This window comes from Tursiops truncatus, chromosome 7 (assembly GCF_011762595.2).
Source record: "Tursiops truncatus isolate mTurTru1 chromosome 7, mTurTru1.mat.Y, whole genome shotgun sequence".
Classification (NCBI taxonomy): domain Eukaryota; kingdom Metazoa; phylum Chordata; class Mammalia; order Artiodactyla; family Delphinidae; genus Tursiops; species Tursiops truncatus.
Genome location: NC_047040.1, coordinates 54,950,869 through 54,971,250, shown reverse-complemented (window position 1 = coordinate 54,971,250; position 20,382 = coordinate 54,950,869). Strand labels below are relative to the sequence as shown.

The 20,382-nt window shown below is 38.7% G+C and overlaps 1 protein-coding gene across 1 annotated transcript in view; it reads right to left on the bottom strand.

The window, feature by feature from the left end:
• The window catches only part of PDE11A (phosphodiesterase 11A), a 435,071-nt gene that overhangs the window by 376,277 nt on the left and 38,412 nt on the right, over positions 1 to 20,382 (bottom strand). Inside the window, exon 2 of the mRNA XM_073806952.1 lies at positions 6,366 to 6,524. Within this exon, the coding sequence (XP_073663053.1) occupies positions 6,366 to 6,524 (159 nt within the window). The remainder of the gene's footprint in view (positions 1 to 6,365; positions 6,525 to 20,382) is intronic.

Here is a 20,382-nt window from a genome sequence, read left to right as displayed (position 1 = left end):
GCGGGGGAGGGGTACGGAATGCGGGGACAGCCTGTGGCGGCAGAGGCTGGCATGACGTTGCAACAGCCTGAGTTGCACTGTGTGTTCTCTCGGGGATGCTGTCCCTGGATCGTGAGACCCTGGCAGTGGCGGGCTGCACAGGCTCCTGGGAGGGGAAGTGTGGACAGTGACCTGTGCTTGCACAGAGGCTTCTTGGTGCCTGCAGCAGCAGCCTTAGCATTTCACGCCCGTCTCTGGTGTCCGTGCTGGTAGCTGCGGCTTGCGCCCATCTCTGGAGCTTGTTTAGGAGGTGCTCTGAACCCCCTCTCCTCACACACCCTGAAACAATGGTCTCTTGCCTCTTAGGCAAGTCCAGACTTTTTCCCGGACTCCCTCCTGGCTAGCTGTGGTGCACTAGCCCCCTTCAGGCTGTGTTCATGCAGCCAACCCCAGTCCTCTCCCTGGGATCCGACCTCCGAAGCCCGAGCCTCAGCTCCCAGACCCCACCCACCACAGCGCGTGAGCCGATAAGCCTCTCAGGCTGGTGAGTGCAGGTCAGCACCAATCCTCTGTGCAGGAATCTCTGCCCTTTGCCTTCTGCACCCGTTGCTGTGCTCTCCTCCATGGCTCCGAAGCTTCCCCCACGGCCACCCCTCGTCTCCACCAGTAAAGGGATTTCCTAGTGTGTGGAAACTTTTCCTCCTTCACATCTCCGTCCCAGAGGTGCAGGTCCCGTCCCTATTCTTTTGTCCTTGTTTTTTCTTTTTTCTTTTGCCCTACCCAGGTATGTGGGGAGTTTCTTGCCTTTTGGGAAGTCTGAGGTCTTCTGCCAGCATTCAGTATGTGTTCTGTAGGAGTTGTTCCACATGTAGATGTATTTCTGATGTATTTGTGGGAAGGAAGGTGATTTCCATGTCTTATTCCTCCACCATCTTGAAGCCCAGTCCCGAGCATGATGATTTTAAAGTCATTGAAAGAGAAGTTTCTAGGCAGAGCCTGGATGACCATCTGTCAGGTGGATTCATGCATTGGATGAGGGCAGTGTTGGTGGGAAATGGACCTGATGACCTTTCTAGGTGCTGCCATCAACTATTACATGATACAGCACAGTCACTGAAACTTAGGTATGTATCGAATTTTCAAGAAACACAATATGATCCTATGGACAATTATGTTAGGGATGTAAATAGACTAGAAATGAATGTACCACATTTAATTTTTAATTTATCTCAGGCAAATAATTTACTGATTCTAATATTGCAAAATGTTTTGGAATTACACCAAACATAACAGAGCTGATAGTCTCCAGAAGTTGACATTTTAAGATATCAGGACATACAAATCACATTAGGCTAAATGTGCAATAAATTTACCACTACCCATATGGACGATGACATAGGAGTTGTATGTATAAAGTAAAATAACAAATATAGTTCAAGTTATTTTCTTTTGGGTTTGAAGTAGATGGTGAGATTTCATGAAGCTCATTTATTGATAATAAGTGCTACCCTAAGCACTTTACATCTGTGCTCTATTTTACTCCTCAAAACGCTAGGAGGTCCTGAGGCTAACAGGGATGGGGCAACTTGCTCAAGGTCACTGAGCTAACATGTAGGAGGCAAAGACTTGAGCCTGCCCCAAAGGCTCTCTGATCTGGTGCCCCTCACCTAACACTAAACACTGTGCTTCCATTTCCCTCCCGTGTTTCCTTATTTGCAGGCAACACTGAAACTTCTGTTGCTGGAGTTTATACTGGTAAATGCGGGAGGAGGTTCTCTGAAGCCTGCCTAGAAGACTAAGGCAAACTAATTTGAGTTTTTAAATGTGAATTGAACAAACCTGGCAGGGCTCTGTGAAGAGAGGTATATGTATGTTGCTACCGTTGTAAATGGGTTCAGTATTTCTGAAAGCTATCTGGTAACTTGGAATGAGAGCTATAAAACTTTTCCTGCCCTTTGACTCAGTAATTTCCTTCTCTAGAATATACCCCAAGGAAATAACACAAAAGAAAAAGGTGACTTGTTCAAGATGTTCATTCAGGGGCTATTTGTGTTAGTGAAAAACTGGAAACAACCCGAATTTCCAGTTAATAGGACAATGACTGTGCAAGCTCAACTACATAGAAAAAGAAGAAAACTTTATAATCTCTAAAAATGGCAAATGTAGACTACATTCACATGTGGACACATATGTAAGAAATTACTCTGAAAAGTAGAATACAAATTGGTATAAGCATAATCTTGTACAATCAAGTAAAACAGTATGTGCATAAACAATCACACAAGAGAATTGTGAATTTATAAAGAAGTATATCCCTCACTTCGTTTTTAAAACTCCAACAGTGAAACTGGCATATAGACTGTATTTAATAAAGACTTAGAGGGGCTTCCCTGGTGGCGCAGTGGTTGAGAGTCTGCCTGCCGATGCAGGGGACACGGGTTTGAGCCCCGGTCCGGGAAGATCCCATATGCCACGGAGCGGCTAGGCCCGTGAGCCATGGCCGCTGAGCCTGCGTGTCCGGAGCCTGTGCTCCACAATGGGAGAGGCCACAGCAGTGAGAGGCCCACGTACCACAATAAAAAATAAAAAATAATAATTAAAAAAAAACCAAGCCAAACAAAAAAAACTTAGAGACTTAAATTATACAAAGGTAATTTCTTAACTGAGACCTGACTGTATCTTACATGTATTAACGTTGTATCAGTAAAAGCTAATCTTTTATGAGGACTTACTAAGTGCTACGTGCTTTTCCAAGTTCTTTCCTTGTATTTTCTCATTTAACCCCCTATAGCCTTAGGAGATACGTATTATTATTATAATCTCTCTCCTAAAAGGAGGAAATGGGAGCATAGAGAAGCTAAGTAACTTGCCCAAGGTTACACAGGCTATGGCCGAGATGGAACTTCAACCCAGGTAGACTCACTATCTGGACTGTATGTACCCATTATGCCACAATGTTTTCTCTTATTTGAAGAAAAGTTTCTACATCTTGTTCTTTCCCATTAATCATTTCTAGATTTTGTTTTCTGCTTTTCTTCTTCATCACTCCTGTTTGGTTTACAATATATAGAATTCTTGCAGGAAAGAGCCAGATACAAAATTTGAGATAAAAATATTCTCCATCCAGTGTCACCTGCAAGAACACAACCTACCTGCCCTAAGTGGTAAGGTTTTTTTTTCCAAGAAGTGAGACTAAAGCAGGGTTTTTTAATCAGGTGAGGAAATCGTAGAGCTTGGAAAATAAAATGTTACTGTGGGCACATGGGATAATTGCAGAGGAGAAAAAATATAACATTTGAGCAAGGAAATACTCAAATGAAGTTAAACCTAAGAAATAAATTGGCTTGGGATAACTGACAAATATAGAATAACATTTTGAAACTCTTTGGGAAAATGATAGTTTAAAAAAATTTTTATGTTTACATTTGCCTAGTTTCTTATACTTTGCAAAGTATTTGTTAATGATTACTGAATTCTCATACTGTAGAATGGTAGACAGTCTAGTCGACAGAAGAGGAAACAAAGTCAGAGGTTAAGTGGCTCACCCAGAGCAGGCTGCTTGTCTCTAGCCGAGCTGGAGCTCAGTCCCAGCTCTCGTACTCAGTAGAGCTAAGCATTGATGCTGTTCAAGACAGGGACAAAGCTCTGTGCATACCTTCCCTTTAAACCGTCCACAGCTCATGAAGCCCTACATCATAAGTATAAATCCAATGAGAAAAGTCCAGAAAACAAATATAACATAAATGGAATCATAGATGAAAATTAAATATACAATGGGATCCTCTTAAATGAAGGAGACAGAGTGAAAGCAGGACTAATATCTGTGTATAAACTCAACGGTTTGGGAGATGTTGCGGGCACGTGGCTGTTATGTTTGGAAAGACAAAGCTCAAATCCTTCTATCTAAGTCCTTATAAGAGGCACATAATTATAGAACTCTGTCATCTTCGGTACAAAATGCACAAAATAAAATTTTTGTTCTATCTGTACATCCCATGGAAACATTTGCATAGTGAATGAGGTAGACTACATTTTATACGTTCCTAAACAGCCTCACCTTCTCACCTGGCTCTGTCTTAGGGAAGCCTACACTTTCTTCAGAGGTCAGATCAAAGCCTCTTCAGATTCTTCAAGTAAGACTCATCCTCCCTTTCCTAGGCCCTCACAACATGTCCTAGAACATCTTACTGCTGACCTTGCCTTCTTCCTTGTGCAGTTCCCTCATGGCATAGCATATCTGGGATTTATCTTTGTCTCTTACGGCCCCAACACAAGTGCCTTGAACACTGTAGTTGATTATTGAATTGGTAAGACCTTGCCTGAGGTCCTATCACGCTCTAAGAGTTTATAAACATTTTCTTGGATCTGGGTTGTTCAAATTTGACCACAGAAATGACCTCAATAAAGGACTCTCTTCACACTTAAAAAATCTTGTCTCCTTATAATCATATTTTATGTTGACCTTTTATACCAGAACATTTGCATTAATTTAATGCATTAGTAATCAGCACTGGCAAATAGCAACCTCATAGCCAGAAGGTTAAATTATAAAGTGTCTTTTATAATCAAGTAAGAATATGGCAGTCATCAAACTTAAACAAACTAACTTGAGATTTGCTTTTACCATAAATCTTATAAATAGTCCACCAGATTCTATTCAATATGAAGGTAAGAGATTCAAAGCCAGAACTTCAGCTCTTTGAAGGTCTCTCTTTAAAATGAGCTGGTGAATAAAATGCTGGTGAGAGAACTCAACATTTCAGAGCAAAAAGTACATCACTCTACCAAGGCCAATTGCTCTTCATGGACACAAATAATGTTCTTTTTATTAGCAATTTGGAATAACAATTTAAAACATTCATTTTATTGAGATTTTTATATAAAAACTGAGAAAACAATTCTTCACAGTAATTATGAAAATATGAGAAAGTGCTGAGCTTCTGAAACACAGTAATCTTCCTAACTCCCCTATCTTTCCCTGGGCCATGTGTGGTAGTGCTGTGATCCTCAATTAAAAAGCTTATTTAGCCTGGAGGGGTAGGATAGGGAGTGTGGGAGGGAGGGAGACGCAAGAGGGAAGAGATATGGGAACATATGTATATGTATAACTGATTCACTTTGCTATAAAGCAGAAACGAACACACCATTGTAAAGCAATTATACTCCAATAAAGATGTAAAAAAAAAAAAAGACAAGCCACAAACTAAGAAAAAAATTGGTATTCAGAATATATAAGGAACGCCTACAAATCTATTAGAAAAAGATTTTTTGTTTAAACCAAAAGCAAGTAGGTAAAAGACACAAGTAGATATTTCACAAAGGAGAAAAAACACACGGCCAATAAACATATGGAAAAAAAAAAAAAGAACAACCTCATTAGTAATCAGGAAAACAAATTAAGATTCCAATGATATATCCTTTTATATCCACCTGATTCCACCCCCACCCCCCAAAATAGTTGATAATACCAAGTGTTAGTAAGCTAGAACTCTTTAAGCCCTACTGGAGGGAGCATACATTGATTTAACCACTTTGGAATACTAGCACTATTTGTAAAGTTGAATATTCACATAGCCTATGACCCAGCTGTTCCACTTGTAGGTATGCCAAGATATACAAAAGAATATTTATAGTTTATATTCTCTCACCCCCCAAAAAGATTGGAAACAACCCAAATATCTGTTGAAGGAAAATGAAATGAATTTTCATTTTGAATACATAAATACATAAATAGTCACATGATGGAACATTACACAGCAGTGCAAACAAGAGCACTACAGATACATATAACAACATGGATGAATTTTAGCAACGTCATACTAAGTAAAAAAAGCAACTTGTAGAAGATTACATTATAATACCATTTGTAAAAAAACTCCAAAACAAGCAAAATTAATCACTATGTTGTTTAGGGATTGTAAATATAAATTATTTTTTCATAAAGCAAAGGAATATCAATGAAAATTTAGTTTAGTGGTTATCCTTGGGTGTGGTAGAAGGCAGGGAAATGGGTTAGAAAAAGAGCACACACATTGATGTGATGGTACTGGCAGTATTCTTGGTGTTTTTTTAAAATACCGCAAATTATTTATGTTTTAAAAAAAGGCTTATTTATAAGGAAGATAAAGACTAGGGAATAATAAGAATACTACTAGGGCTTGCAATGAAAAGCAAGCTAAGAAGATGAAGTAATTATTTTCAATTATACCACATTCTACAAAACAGCAAAAAACTCCCATTACATTTTGTGTAATATGAGAAAAAGCTCTTTGATCCATGAATGGCCTAATCCAACAGCTATTCACATAATTCCTGTCCTTTTCAGGGAGAATAGCAATCAATGATCAAGAAGGAAAGTACAAGTCACAAAAAGCATGAAATCTTACTTTTTCATCATCTTCAGTAAATGGAGCACCTTCAGGAATCTTATTTATTGCTTGGGCCACACCGATAATCTCACCATCACTGCTTCGGATAGGCATGCACAGTAATGATTTTGTCTTGTATCCAGTTAGCTTGTCAATTTCATCATTGAATCTGCGATCCTAAAAATAAGACAAAGAGGGCATCATTAACTGCATTTGCATTGTTGTCAGGGAGAAGGAGAGAGAATGTTTCTGTGTGTGATACCTTATCACTGGGAACTTCACCCCACGGATTTTTAATAACAAGAACAGATCTGATTTCATGTTGAATTCACCAAAGGAACATAAATGAAAATAAATCACCACCATAGTTTTTAACCATGGTAAACGAAGAGAGAAACTTTAAACCCCACTACAACAATATAGTAAAACTGGGGAAGGGGCAAGTGTTTTTAATAGAACTTCACACTGTGCTATTTATTAAAATATGTTATTTCGCATAGACAACTGGCTATGAAGTATCATATAAGAAATATATATTAAGCATTATGAAAAAGTATGCAGAAAAAGCAATTATGTTTCCTCAGTCAAAATGATCCTGTGAAAAAAACAGAACTTATAGGTCCATACTGATACTTTTTAAACATTCTAAAAAATGTTTTTAATGTGATGGGTAGGGAGGAGGTAAAGGCTTCTTTACACAATGTCAGCTAAAAAATGTAGAAGGACTGATAAAATTATATAATATCTATTTTGCAACTACAGATAACAATCATGTATACAAGCAAGGATCATCAATAGATGGCAATACCATTGGATGAAAAATTGTTAGTAAACAGGGTATTCACTTAGTCTCAAAGTGCCTCATTAAATTCAAAGAGAAAAAGATGTCTTTATCATTATCTAGTGGACATCATATTAAACAAGTAATCAAACTTAGCATCACCATTAATAAGACAAAACAGCACCGTGTGCGCCTCCTGATGTGATGCAATAAGAAGGACACAGCGTCATCAAGAATGTGGAATGGGGCTTCCCTGGTGGCGCAGTGGTTGAGAGTCCACCTGCCGATGCAGGGGACACGGGTTCGTGCCCCGGTCCGGGAAGATTCCACATGCCACGGAGCGGCTAGGCCCGTGAGCCATGGCCGCTGAGCCTGCGCGTCCGGAGTCTGTGATCCGCAACGGGAGAGGCCACAACAGTGAGAGGCCCGCGTACCGCAAAAAAAAAAAAAAAAAAAAAAAAAGAATGTGGAATGTTCTTGTCAAAGAGCTGAATCTGATCATTCAGGAAAAGAAAATTAAGAAAAATGCAGATTATTGCTCATTCCTTCAGAAGCCTGACCTGTACTTTTCAAAAATGTCAATATCATGAGAGATGAAATAAATTAAAAATAAAAATAAAGCCATGGGAGCTGTGCTGGTTTAAAGAAGACTGAAGAGACCTGAAACTTAAATGAAATGTGAGATCCTTCATTGAAAATTGTTATGCAATTTGGGAGGGAGACAATTAGAGAAAGTTGAACAAGGACTTTACATTAGATAATATCATTGTATCAATATAAATTTTCTTGGGTGTGATAGTGGTATTGTAATTATGTAGGAGAATGTTATTTTTAGGATATACATGCTAGAGTATGTTGAGGTGAAATGTCATACTACCTTCAACTTACTTTCAAATGGAAAGAAAAGGAAGGAAGGAAGGAAGGAAGGAAGGAAGGAAGGGAGGGAGGAAGGGAGGAAGGAAGGGAGGCAGAAAGAAAGGAAGAAAGAGAGGGACTTCCCTGGTGGTCCAGTAGTTAAGGCTCCGTGCTTCCATTGAAGGGGGCACGGTTTTGATCCCTGGTTGGGGAACTAAGATCCCACATGCTGAGTGGGCCAAAAAAAAAAAAAAGAAAGAAGAAAGGAAAGGAAGGGAAGGGAACGGGAGAAAAAAGAAGGAAGAACGGAGAGTGAGAGAGGGAGAAAAGACTGGCTCCTAAAAGGGTAATAGGGATTAAAAACATTCCAAGGAAGAAGATAAACTGGATCCAGGCTCACTGCTTCAAGCCAGGGGCTGAAGTGAGGCTTTCCCAATGCTCTTGATATTTCCTTGTTAAAAGAGGCTTAAAAATCAAAAACAGAGGCTTCCCTGGTGGCGCAGTGGTTGAGAGTCCGCCTGCCGATGCAGGGGACATGGGTTTGTGCCCCTGTCCGGGAGGATCCCACATGCCGCGGAGCGGCTGGGCCCGTGAGCCAAGGCCACTGGGCCTGCACGTCCGGAGCCTGTGCTCCGCAATGGGAGAGGCCACAACAGTAAGAGGCCCGTGTACCGCAAAAAAAAAAAAAAAATCAAAAACAAAGCACTGTTGTCAACCACCATAGAGAGCTATAAATTTTATCTGACTGAGGGCCTAGGAAGGCTGGCTGCAGACAAGGTGATAACTTCAAGACCAAATTGTGCTGGGCTTCTATGACCTCTGTGATATCCCCAATATCAAAAGACCTCTGTGATATCCCCAATATCAAAAGAACAGGAACCCACTTTGTAATAAGGCCTGATTCTGGTCTGGGGCCTATGGAGGCCATTCTAAACCCTTAGTTAGGGAGAAGGGAGCCCTCAAGAGAGAGGGGAATCAAAACCCAGACAAAACCAAATCTCCTGCTCAAAATAAGCCTGCAACTAAACTTTCAGAAAAACATTAATTTGTATTACGTTTTTTTTCATTCACTGAGGAAACATTATGTGTCAGGCCGTGAGCTAGGAGATACAGCAGGAAACAGAAGAAGCATCATCCCTGCCTTCAATGAACTTGAAATTTAGTAGATGAGGCAGATGACATATAAATGTATAATCATATATTGTGCTAAGTGATACTGAGGAAAAGACAAGGTATCAGGAGAGAGGCTCAAAAGAAGGAACCTATTTTTATGAGGATCAAGGAAGTTCTCTCTGAAGACAGGACAAGTAAGCTGTGACTTGAATCACGAGTAATAATTTGCCAGTCAAATAATGGTGGGAAAAACTTTCCAGGAACCTGGAACAATGCACACGTGAAGGTCCTGAAGCAAGAAAAAGCTTAGTAATTTCCAAAAACTCAAAGGTCAAAGGCAAGGGCACAGGAAGCCACAGGGAAAATGGAAGAGGAAGGCAGGGGCCAGATGGTACCAAGTCTTACAGGACCAGACAGGAGTTATATTATTCCTAAATGCAATGGAAAATCACTGAAGATCTTGAAGCAGAAGGATGGTATGATTCATTATGCAGCACTTGGCATTCTCTGAAATCATCATCTTAGTTTATTTGTTCTCCCACCACTGGTATATAAGATCTGAGAGTGCAAAGCTTTTATTTCTCATTTACTACTTCATACTGGCTTACTAGAGGTGTTCCACAACACTTTTCCTGAGTAATAGGTGGGTTTTTTTTAAAGACTGTGTTGTAATTATGCAAAATATTAGAAAGTTGAAAAGGCCCTAAGGCCCCACATTTCACTGTGATACTATTGTACATGTACAGAAAAGAGATGCACAAATGTTTACTGCAACATCAACTATGAAAAGAAAAAAACTGGAAATCATTTGAATATTGGTCAATAGAAAGATAAACAAATTATGATGTCTTGTTTTGATATACTATATAACAATTTAAAGGAATCAGCTAAAGCTACTTGTATTAACATGAACAAACATCAAAAACATGTTAAATGAAACAAGCTGCAAACTGATACCATCTATATAATACCACCAAAATTTAAAAACAATACTAAATATTATGTATGGATTCATACATGTAGCAACAGTATAATGCATGCATGGGAATAATAAAGTCTGAATTGATATAAGTGGTTACCGCCAGGGAGGAAGGGAGGAAATAGCATGAGGGAGAGGTAGAGGGAGGCTTCAATTCTAACAACACAATTTTCCTTCTTTAAAAAAAAAACTGTGAAGCAAATGTAGTACAGTGCTAAAATTCTATAAACTTTGATGGTCTTTTCTTATCTAAAGGTTTGAAATATTTTATAACAAAAAGTTTAAGACCAACTTTTAAAAGTTAAGAACTTTGTGGAAGATGATATAGGGTTGGAATAGGAGAAACCAGTAAGGAAATTTCAGTGGTCCAGGTTAGGCAAGAAGATGGTCTGGGTTAAAAGAAAAGCAATGGAGCTAAGGAAAAATAGATGGATATGTTGAGTCTACAGTACTTCCTAATGAATTGGTTGGTGACGGGGGTCTAGAGAGAGAAGAATGAATCTCAGGTTTTAATTTGAGAAACTATATAGATGGAAGTGCCATCTACTGGAGTGGGGAAGTTTGAGATGAAGGTGAAAGTCTACATATAAAGAAAGTATAAAGAAAGTCAAGAAGGTTGATAAATCAGTGAGGTATATCCTGCAACCTAAAATCAGTGGTTCTCCACCCTGGCTGCATGTGAGAATTACCTGAGAAGGTTTTCAAAATACCAGTGCCTGGGCTTCACCCCATCCCAAATTGAACCAATCAATACAAAGCATTGGTTTTTAATTGGTTTTAAATGCTCATAGCTGATTCTCACATGAGAACAATTGTCCAAAATGATAAAGGGCTTAGTCACTAGTAAGATCAATAAAGTTCATTGATAAGAAAAGCCTTAAAATGGGAAGGAACAAAGAGAGTGGCATGTATTCCGGTGGTTACATATCATTGGTGTGGACCATGTGAGACGACTTGAAAATCTACTCTGGAATAGGCAAGCCTTTCTACTCTTAACTTTGTGATAGTCTGTATCTCTGGAGAAGGGCGTCATCCACCAAAAGCCAACTCTGAGTAAATCAACCACCAAGACTGTGGGGTATTCATTGCCAAAATATCCAAAGCCACATGACAACAACAGATACAGGGGTGCTTCATCATGACCAGGGGGAACAAAAATATAGTAAACCCTCCTCACCATCTCTCCAACTCTCTACACTCACCTGATAAACTTGTAACTTGAGGAGAAAAAGATAATTATGTTGATATAAGTGGTAAGTGTTAATCTTCTAATTTAAAAGCTGGGAAGATAAATTTATTTCATTAAGTCATAATGGTTTTTTAAAAATAATGCATCATAAAACATACTTTGTCCATGTCTTCATTACACTATTTATGGGATTATTCTCACAAATTAACTCAAAACTTGATATAATCCATCTAATGAGAGGTCAGAAGAGCTGATACAATTGCATACTTTACAATTATATTAATCTCTAGATTAATTTTCCAATTTAAGAAAATGAAGAAAGCTGAGCCCAAAATCGAGGTATAAATTAATCATAGGAGATGAAGAACACTAAGGAAATAATTAGATAAAGGAACATATTACTCTGATGTTACAGAGAGAGGGAAAGTTTAAAAATGGAAGATAGCAAAAAATAGATTTTGCTAGCCAAGCAATGACCACAAATGAGTATAGTAGTAAAGGAAACATAGGGCATTGTGGAACACACAGTCTGAGGGAGGGGGGGCGGCGTGGGGGAATCTCCCAAGGAAAGTGAAATTTTTAAGCTGACAGCCAAAGGATTGGTTTCCCAGGAAGAGGGAATAGTATTCAAAATTCAGAGGCAATAGGAAGCTGGTGAATTTGAGGAACTGAAAAAAGTTGAAGATGGTTCTCAAGGGAAGAGTCAGAGATGGAACAAAAAAGACCAGGTGGAAGCTGAAGAAGGGGTGCTTAGCGACCAGGTTTTGAACTGTAAATTTACCATAGAGGAAGATGGAGTCACTAGAGGGTTTTAAGAAGGTAGGTGGGAGTAATATGGATGATTCTTCATTTTCGAAAGAGTTAGTATGGCTTACAGGTAAAGAATGAATGGGAAGCAAGAAGTCTAGGTGAGAGATAAACCATCTCTGGACTGGGATGGTGGCTACTGGTGGTAGGGGTGATGGGAAAGGACTGAGTTGAAAGATACTTAGGAGGCAGAATCAATAGGACTTGCTGATTAATTTGATGTAAGGTTGCTAATGCTAGAGAAGTAAAAAATAGCTGCATATAGCCAGTGCAGGTACCTGGGTGAGTGGTAGATTCCCTGAGTAAGGAACACAGGGAGGGGACAGCTTCTGAGGGGGTAATAGGAGTTCCCTTGTGGATGTTTTGAGGTTTAGTTAACTACGGGCCATCCACATGGTGGTATTGCCCCCAAAGTAGTTTGAGATATAGGTAGGTAGGTAGGTAGATAGATATATAGATAGGTGTTTTAATTTCAGGAAAAGGAAGGCAAGGAAGAGACTAATTAGATAAGAATGAGAGATTCTGCTCAATAACTTCACTTGAGGTCTTCACCACACTCACCAGCAAAGCTTCACAGAAGGCCAGGCACAGAGGTGACAGGAGCAATGAGAAGGTAGAAACATTGGGCCTACTTACTGTTGGAGATGGAAACTTGAGTAGGAAACTAACAAACGCCTCTAGGTCTATAATGAAATATCACATTGAGAATGGTGTCCAATTTTTATTCATCTCCCTTAGGACAAAAAAATAAGAAATGATCTACAACAGGAGAGATTTCTAATAAATTAAAGGGCTTCTTTAATAAGGTTGTTAAAATCTGGAATGAGTTTCTTATGAATGTGGCAGACTCTTTTTTGCTTCGAGTATTTTTATGTCATAATATTTTTCATATCACAGATACTTTAAGTATAACTGTTCTTGAGAAGTGCAGGGATCTTCTCAGTGCTTTTGTGTAGACCTACTTTTTGCATGTGACACTCAGCTATGATTTTTAATATTTAAAAAGATAAAGTCATAAGGCCAAAAGCAATTTTGAATTTTTAGCAATGGAACTGACCTGTGCCCGCTACAGAGAGAACAGTAAGTGCATGTACTTCTGACCCAGGACCTTGCAATTGCAGCCTCCTCTGCACATTCCTGAGTTGAATATGATGCCACAGAACACACCCAGAAAGTGGATCCCACCTGCAAAGTCCACTAAGGCTGTAGAAAGAACCAACTTCTGAAGTCTGAGCTTGCAGGTCCTTGAAAAAAGAGCTATGTTCACTGCACTCGAGAATCCCAGCCAGCCTCAGGGAGACATATTTTTGAGGCACATAAGAAGCCTCAAAGCAAAAGGGAAACTATCCACTCTTCTTTTCACTTTCTCAGAGAAGCCACTCAAGGCTCCCTAAGGCAGGAGCCAGAGCTAAGAATCTTATTCAGACTCATAGCAAGGATGGGTCACATAAGATCTCTTTTACCCTCTCTGTGTTTAAGGTTTCTCTCCCCAACACTTTACAGTAAAATTATCCAGTGCTCATGATTAAGCCAAGAACTAGTCTTGACCACCATTTAACCTATAAGGGTGATTGTTTTAACCACAATTTCAACTTTACCTTGGGTCCTTCAGAGCCAAGATGATCAAACTCTTCAAGTCTGAGAACATCCACATGATGAGAATTATGTTTTTAGAACATATGGATGAGAAAACATGTAAATGCAAAAAGCTCCTCTTAACTCCATGAAATGTTTAATGAATTTGTATCTGAGTTACTGTGTCCATAAATTATAGAGGAAAAGTAATACAACATGTGTGTATATATGGTAATTCTTCAGTCTACAAACACTGTTAGGTATTCATAAGAATAGAGCAGTGGTTGGCAACTGTTCCTAACATTGGAATCACTTGAGGAGCTTTAGGTAACTACTGATGCCCTAGCCCCATTCTGACCGATTAAATCATAATCGGTGGGAGGAGGGGTTGTGCAGGGGATCTGACTTCTAACTGTTGGTCCGGGTTAAGAACCACTGAATCAAAGGTCCCTTAATAAATCCAAGGCCTCCAGAGTTCTGAGGGGTCTTGTAAACCACTGCTTTAGAGCTTTCAGAATAAGATTGTTCGTTAGCTTTTGTTTTGTTTCAGTTTGTTATGTTTTCCATCCACTTTCCTCATAGGCTTAATACACTGGGCCTGCATACCTTACACAGAACCCTCCTATCCTCCCCACAACAAAGAAAGGTTTGGAGACCAAGTTCAGTCCCGTATTTCATCTACATCTTCTTTCAAATGCCTTATGGAGCTGCAATGTAGAGAAGCTAATGGAAATATAAAATATAAAATGAATATGCCATTGAAACTCAAACCAAAGGATTGCCCACTATCTGAAGCTTAAAAGAAAATTGCTTTTATTGGTACATCAATTAGTAACACTCATTTAATTCCAATTCATAAAAGCATCTCCTTACATTTATGACTGATCATAAACACTTATTTTCCAAAAACTGCTTGGAAAGCTAAGCTCTCAAAATTTTTGATTAGTCTTTAATCATTTGAAATGTACTATTCTGCTTTTCTCCATACAAGGAAGCATAACTAATTGTTCTGAACTGATGGAAGGCTTGAGAATATACTGCACAAAAACAAAGACACAGCATATGGTAAGTAGATAGCTAATGCTTTGGGCATCCTAATTTGATACTTGTTGAGAAAAAGTGCAGTTATCATGGTTGTTCCTAATATGTATTCATAGAATGTCATTGCTCAACAGCAAACAAAAATCTTGTCTCTGAATTCTTCCACAAAGAAACGTGTATAGCTTTAAATAGTATAAAATATTACCAAAAAGTATGTATGTTTTTGAAACGTCACTCTTTTATGGACCTGAAGTGGTGTGGTAGGTGGTGGAGCAGTTTATAAATATGTACAGGTCACCTCTATTTGGTTAATGCTTAATGGGCACACTTTCAATTAAGTCTTCCAAGCTGAATTAGTGGTTAACAGACACCATAAAAGAATTTAATATGAGGTTTAGAAAGAGCCATTGTTATTACCAAGTCACTGTACTTTAGGTGCGTTTCTAAAGTAAACTTGGTTTGCTGATCTTATTTCTTTGTTCTGCCTTTCTTAGTTGGCACTTTTCTTTGGTCCTGTCTTATTGTTGTCATCATGACTATTATTATTTATCTTTCTTATGAGAAATACAAATATATCTCAAGGCATAAGACACAAGAAAATAGAAGAACTACAGCACAGGTGAAACCAAAGTTGGTGAGGTGGTATGAAAGAAAATGGTGAAATCTTAAACTTCTTTAATACATAGCACAGATATCTACTAAGGATATACTGTAAGTGTGCAAATAAATTGTATGTAGAGTTAAAATTCAACTCCATTTCTATAAGATTTATTGTGTATAATTAAAATGTCTGAGCCAAAGACCACTATCTGAAGAGATAGACATAGGAAGAGTCAGCTGGCCAGAAGCACCTTTCTTCCTGTCACAGTGGAGCCATCTAAGAACTCTGGTGAATCAGGGAGGTGAGGCTACAGGTGGAACCAAGAAGGCCATGAAGTCTATAAATATGGACAAGGGATTGTCAACATGGAGCTGTGATTCAAAGCCAAACAGTCAGGAACCAGGGAATATAGGGAAAGCCAAGGTCAAAAGAGTGATGCATGAAAAGCCAGATCTGAATCAGGGGTACAGATTAGATTAACAGAGACACACCAGAGATTTGGTCTCATTTATTTGTTAAAACCTAACAAGGATCATAGAAAAAGAGATCAGATTTGTGGTTACCAGAGGCAGGGCATGGGGGCAGGGGGAATTGGATGAAGGTAGTCAAAAGGCACAAACTTCCAGTTATCAGACAAATAAGCACTAGGGATATCATGTACAACATCATATAATGAAAACTGTGTGTGTCATATTTCAAAGTTGAGAGGAAATCTTAAGACTTCTCATCACAAGGGAAAATTTGTTTTCTACTTCTTTAGTTTTGTATCTATACAAGATGATGGATGTTCACTAAACTTACTGTGGTAATCATTTTATGATGTATTTCAGTCAAATCACTATGCTGTACACCTTAAACTTATACAGTGCTGTATGTCAATTAAATCTGGATAAAACTGAAAGGAAAATTAAATAAAAGCTCTGGATTTAAAAAAAAACCCAACAAGGACCACCTCCAACAGAAAGCCTATTTTACTCTTCCCACTGTGACCAATTGAGACAACCAGAAAAGTTGGCCCCCAAATGTAACTAATTGGTAAACAGCTGTATCAATAAGATTGTGACTTTCCCACATTTATGGCAAATACACTAATTTCTAGTATCAAAGTGTATGTTATATTTTAATACATATTTTATTAAGGTTTTACGATTAATATGTGGAAGTTACTGTTTTTGTTTGACAAAAGTTTAATGTTAAAAAGTAATCTTAGATTTCTCCTCGGACAATTGGTGAAAAAAGTGGCCTACACCATTCAGTCACATTGTTGTTGCTGAAATAGAAGCCCAGAGAGAGCCGTGTGGCTGAGAGGGTCTTGGTGCTCTGGCGGGGTGTCAGATCTGTGCCTCTGAGGTAGGAGAGCCAAGTTCAGGACATTGGTCCACCAAGATCTCCAGGCTCCATGTAATGTCAAATGGCGAAAGCTCTCCCAGAGATAACCATCTCAATGCTAAGACCCAGCTCCACTCAATGACCAGCAAAATACAATGCTGGACACCCTATGCCAAACAATTAGCAAGACAGGAACACATCCCCACCCATTAGCAGAGAGGCTGCTTAAAATCATAATAAGGTAACAGACGCCCCAAAACACACTACCAGAAACAATCCTGCCCACCAGAAACACAAGATCAAGCCTCATCCACCAGAACACAGGCACCAGTCCCCTCCACCAGGAAGCCTACACAACCCACTAAAAACACCGTAGCCACTGCAGGCAGACACCAAAAACGACAGGAACTATGAACCTGCAGTCTGCGAAAAGGAGACTCCAAACACAGTAAGTTAAGCAAAATGAGAAGACAGAGAAACACACAGCAGATGAAGGAGCAAGGTAAAAACCCACCAGACCAAACAAATGAGGAGGAAATGGGAAGTCTACCTGAAAAAGAATTCAGAGTAATGACAGTATCCAAAACCTTGGAACTAGAATGGAGAAAATACAAGGAACGTTTAACCCAGACGTAGAAGAACTAAAGAGCAAACAGTGATGAACAACACAATAAATGAAATTAAAATTCTCTAGAAGGAATCAAGAGCAGAAAAACTGAGGCGGAAGAACAGATAAGTGACCTGGAAGATGAAAGAGTGGAAATAACTACCACAGAGCAGAATAAAGAAAAAAGAATGAAAAGAACTGAGGACAGTCTCAGAGACCTCTGGGACAACATTAAATGCACCAACATTCGAATTATAGGGATCCCAGAAATGAAGAGAAAATGAAAGGGACTGAGAAAACATCTGAAGAGATTATAGTTGAAAACTTCCCTAATATGCGAAAGGAAAGAGTCAACCAAGACCTGGAAGCACAAAGAGTTCCATACAGGATAAATCCAAGGAGAAACATGCCAAGACACATATTAATCAAACTATCAAAAGTTAAATACAAAGACAAAATATTAAAAGCAACAAGGGAGGGCTTCCCTGGTGGCGCAGTGGTTGAGAGTCCGCCTGCCGATGCAGGGGAAACGGGTTCGTGCCCCGGTCCAGGAAGATCCCACATGCCATGGAGAGGCTAGGCCTGTGAACCATGGCCGCCGAGCCTGCGCGTCCAGAGCCTGTGCTCTGCAATGGGAGAGACTACAACAGTGTGAGGCCTGCGTACGGCAAAAAAAAAAAAAAAAAAAAAAAGGCAACAAGGGAAATCCAACAAATAACATACAAGGGAATCCCCATAAAGTTAACAGCTGCTTTTTCAGCAGAAACTCTGCAAGCCAGAAGGGAGTGGCAGAACATATTGAAAGTGATGAAAGGGAAAAACTTACAACCAATATTGCTCTACCCAGCAAGGATCTCATTCAGATTCGACAGAGAAATGAAAACCTTTACAGAGAAGCAAAAGCTAAGAAAATTCAGCACCACCAAACCAGGTTTACAACTAATGCTAAAGGAACTTCTCTAGGCAGGAAACTCAAGAGAAGGAAAAGACCTACAATAACAAACCCAAAACAATTAAGAAAATAGTAATAGGAACATACATATTGATAATAACATTAAATGTAAATGGATTAAATGCTCCAACCAAAAGACACAGACTGGCTGAATGGATACAAAAACAAGACCCATATATATGCTGTTTACACGAGACCCACTTCAGACCTAGGGACACATACAGACTGAAAGTAAGGGGATGGAAAAAGATATTACATGCAAATGGAAATCAAAAGAAAGCTGGAGTAGCAATTCTCATATCAGACAATAGAGACTTTAAAATAAAGATTATTAAAAGAGACAAAGAAGGACACTACATAATGATAAACGGATCAATCCAAAAAGAGGGTATAACAATTGTAAATATTCATGCACCCAACATAGGAGCACCTCAATACATAAGGCAAATACTAACAGCCATAAAAGGGGAAACTGACAGTAACACAATCAGAGTAGGGGACTTCAACAGCCCACTTTCACAAATGGACAGTCATGCAAAATGAAAATAAATAAGGAAACACAAGCTTTAAATGACACACTAAAAAAGATGGCCTTAATTGATATGTATAGTACATTCCATCCAAAAACAACAGAATACACTTTCTTCTCAGGTGCTCATGGAACATTCTCCAGGATAGATCATATGTTGGGTCACAAATCAAGCCTTGGTAAATTTAAGAAAATTGAAATCATATCAAGTACTTTTTCTGGCCACAACGCTATGAGACTAGATATCAATTACAGGAAAAACACTAAAAAATACAAACACATGGAGCCTAAACAATATGTTACTAAATAACCAAGAGATCACTGAAGAAATCTAAGAGTAAATTAAAAAATACCTAGAAACAAATGACAATGAAAACAAGATGACCCAAAACTTATGGGATGCAGCAAAAGCAGTTCTAAGAGGGAAGTTTATAGCAATATAATCCTACCTTAAGAAACAAGAAAAATCTCAAACAAACAAACCTTACACCTAAAGCAATTAGAGGAAGGAGAACAAAAATACCCAAAGTTAGCAGAAGGAAAAAAAATCATAAACATCAGATCAGAGATAAATGAAAAAGAAATGAAGGAAACAATAGCAAAGATCAATAAAAGTAAAAGCTGGTTCTTTGCAAAGAGAAACAAAATTGAAAAACCATTAACCAGACTCATCAAGGAAAAAAGGGAGAAGACTCAAATCAATAGAATTAGAAATGAAAAAGGAGAAGTAACAACTGACACTGCAGAAACACAAAAGATCATGAGAGATTACTACAAGCAACTATATGCCAATAAAACAGACAACCTGGAAGACATGGACAAATTCTTAGAAAAGCACAACCTTCTGAGACTGAACCAGGAAGAAACAGAAAATATAAACAGACCAATCAGAAAATACAAATAGACCAAACAAGACCAGATGGCTTCACGGGCGAATTCTATCAAACATTTAGAGAAGAGCTAACACCTATCCTGCTCAAACTCTTCCAAAATATAGCAGAGGGAGTAACACCCCAAACTCATTCTACGAGGTGACCATCACCCTGATACCAAAACCAGGCAAAGATGTCACTAAGAAAGAAAACTACAGGCCAATATCACTGATGAACATAGATGCAAAAATGCTCAACAAAATACTAGCAAACAGAATCCAACAGCACTTTAAAGGATCACACACCATGACCAAGTGGGGTTTATCTCAGGAATGCAAAAATTCTTCAATATATGCAAATCTACCACTGTGATACACCATATTAACAAATTGAAGGAGAAAAACCATATGATCATCTCAATAAATGCAGAAAAAGCTTTTGACAAAATCCAACACCCATTTATGATAAAAACCCTCCAGAAAGTAGGCATAGAGGGAACTTACCCCAACATAATAAAGGCCATATATGACAAACCCACAGCCAACATCGTTCTCAATGGTGAAAAACTGAAACCAATTCCTCTAAGACAAGGAACAAGACAAGGTTGTCCACTCTCACCACTATTATGCAACATAGTTTTGGAAGTTTTAGCTACAGCAATCAAAGAAGAAAAAGAAATAAAAGGAATCCAAATTGGAAAAGAAGAAGTAATAAAATATTCATTGTTTACAGATGACATGATACTATACATAGAGAATCCTAAAGATGCTACCAGAAAACTACTAGAGCTAGTCAATGAATTTGG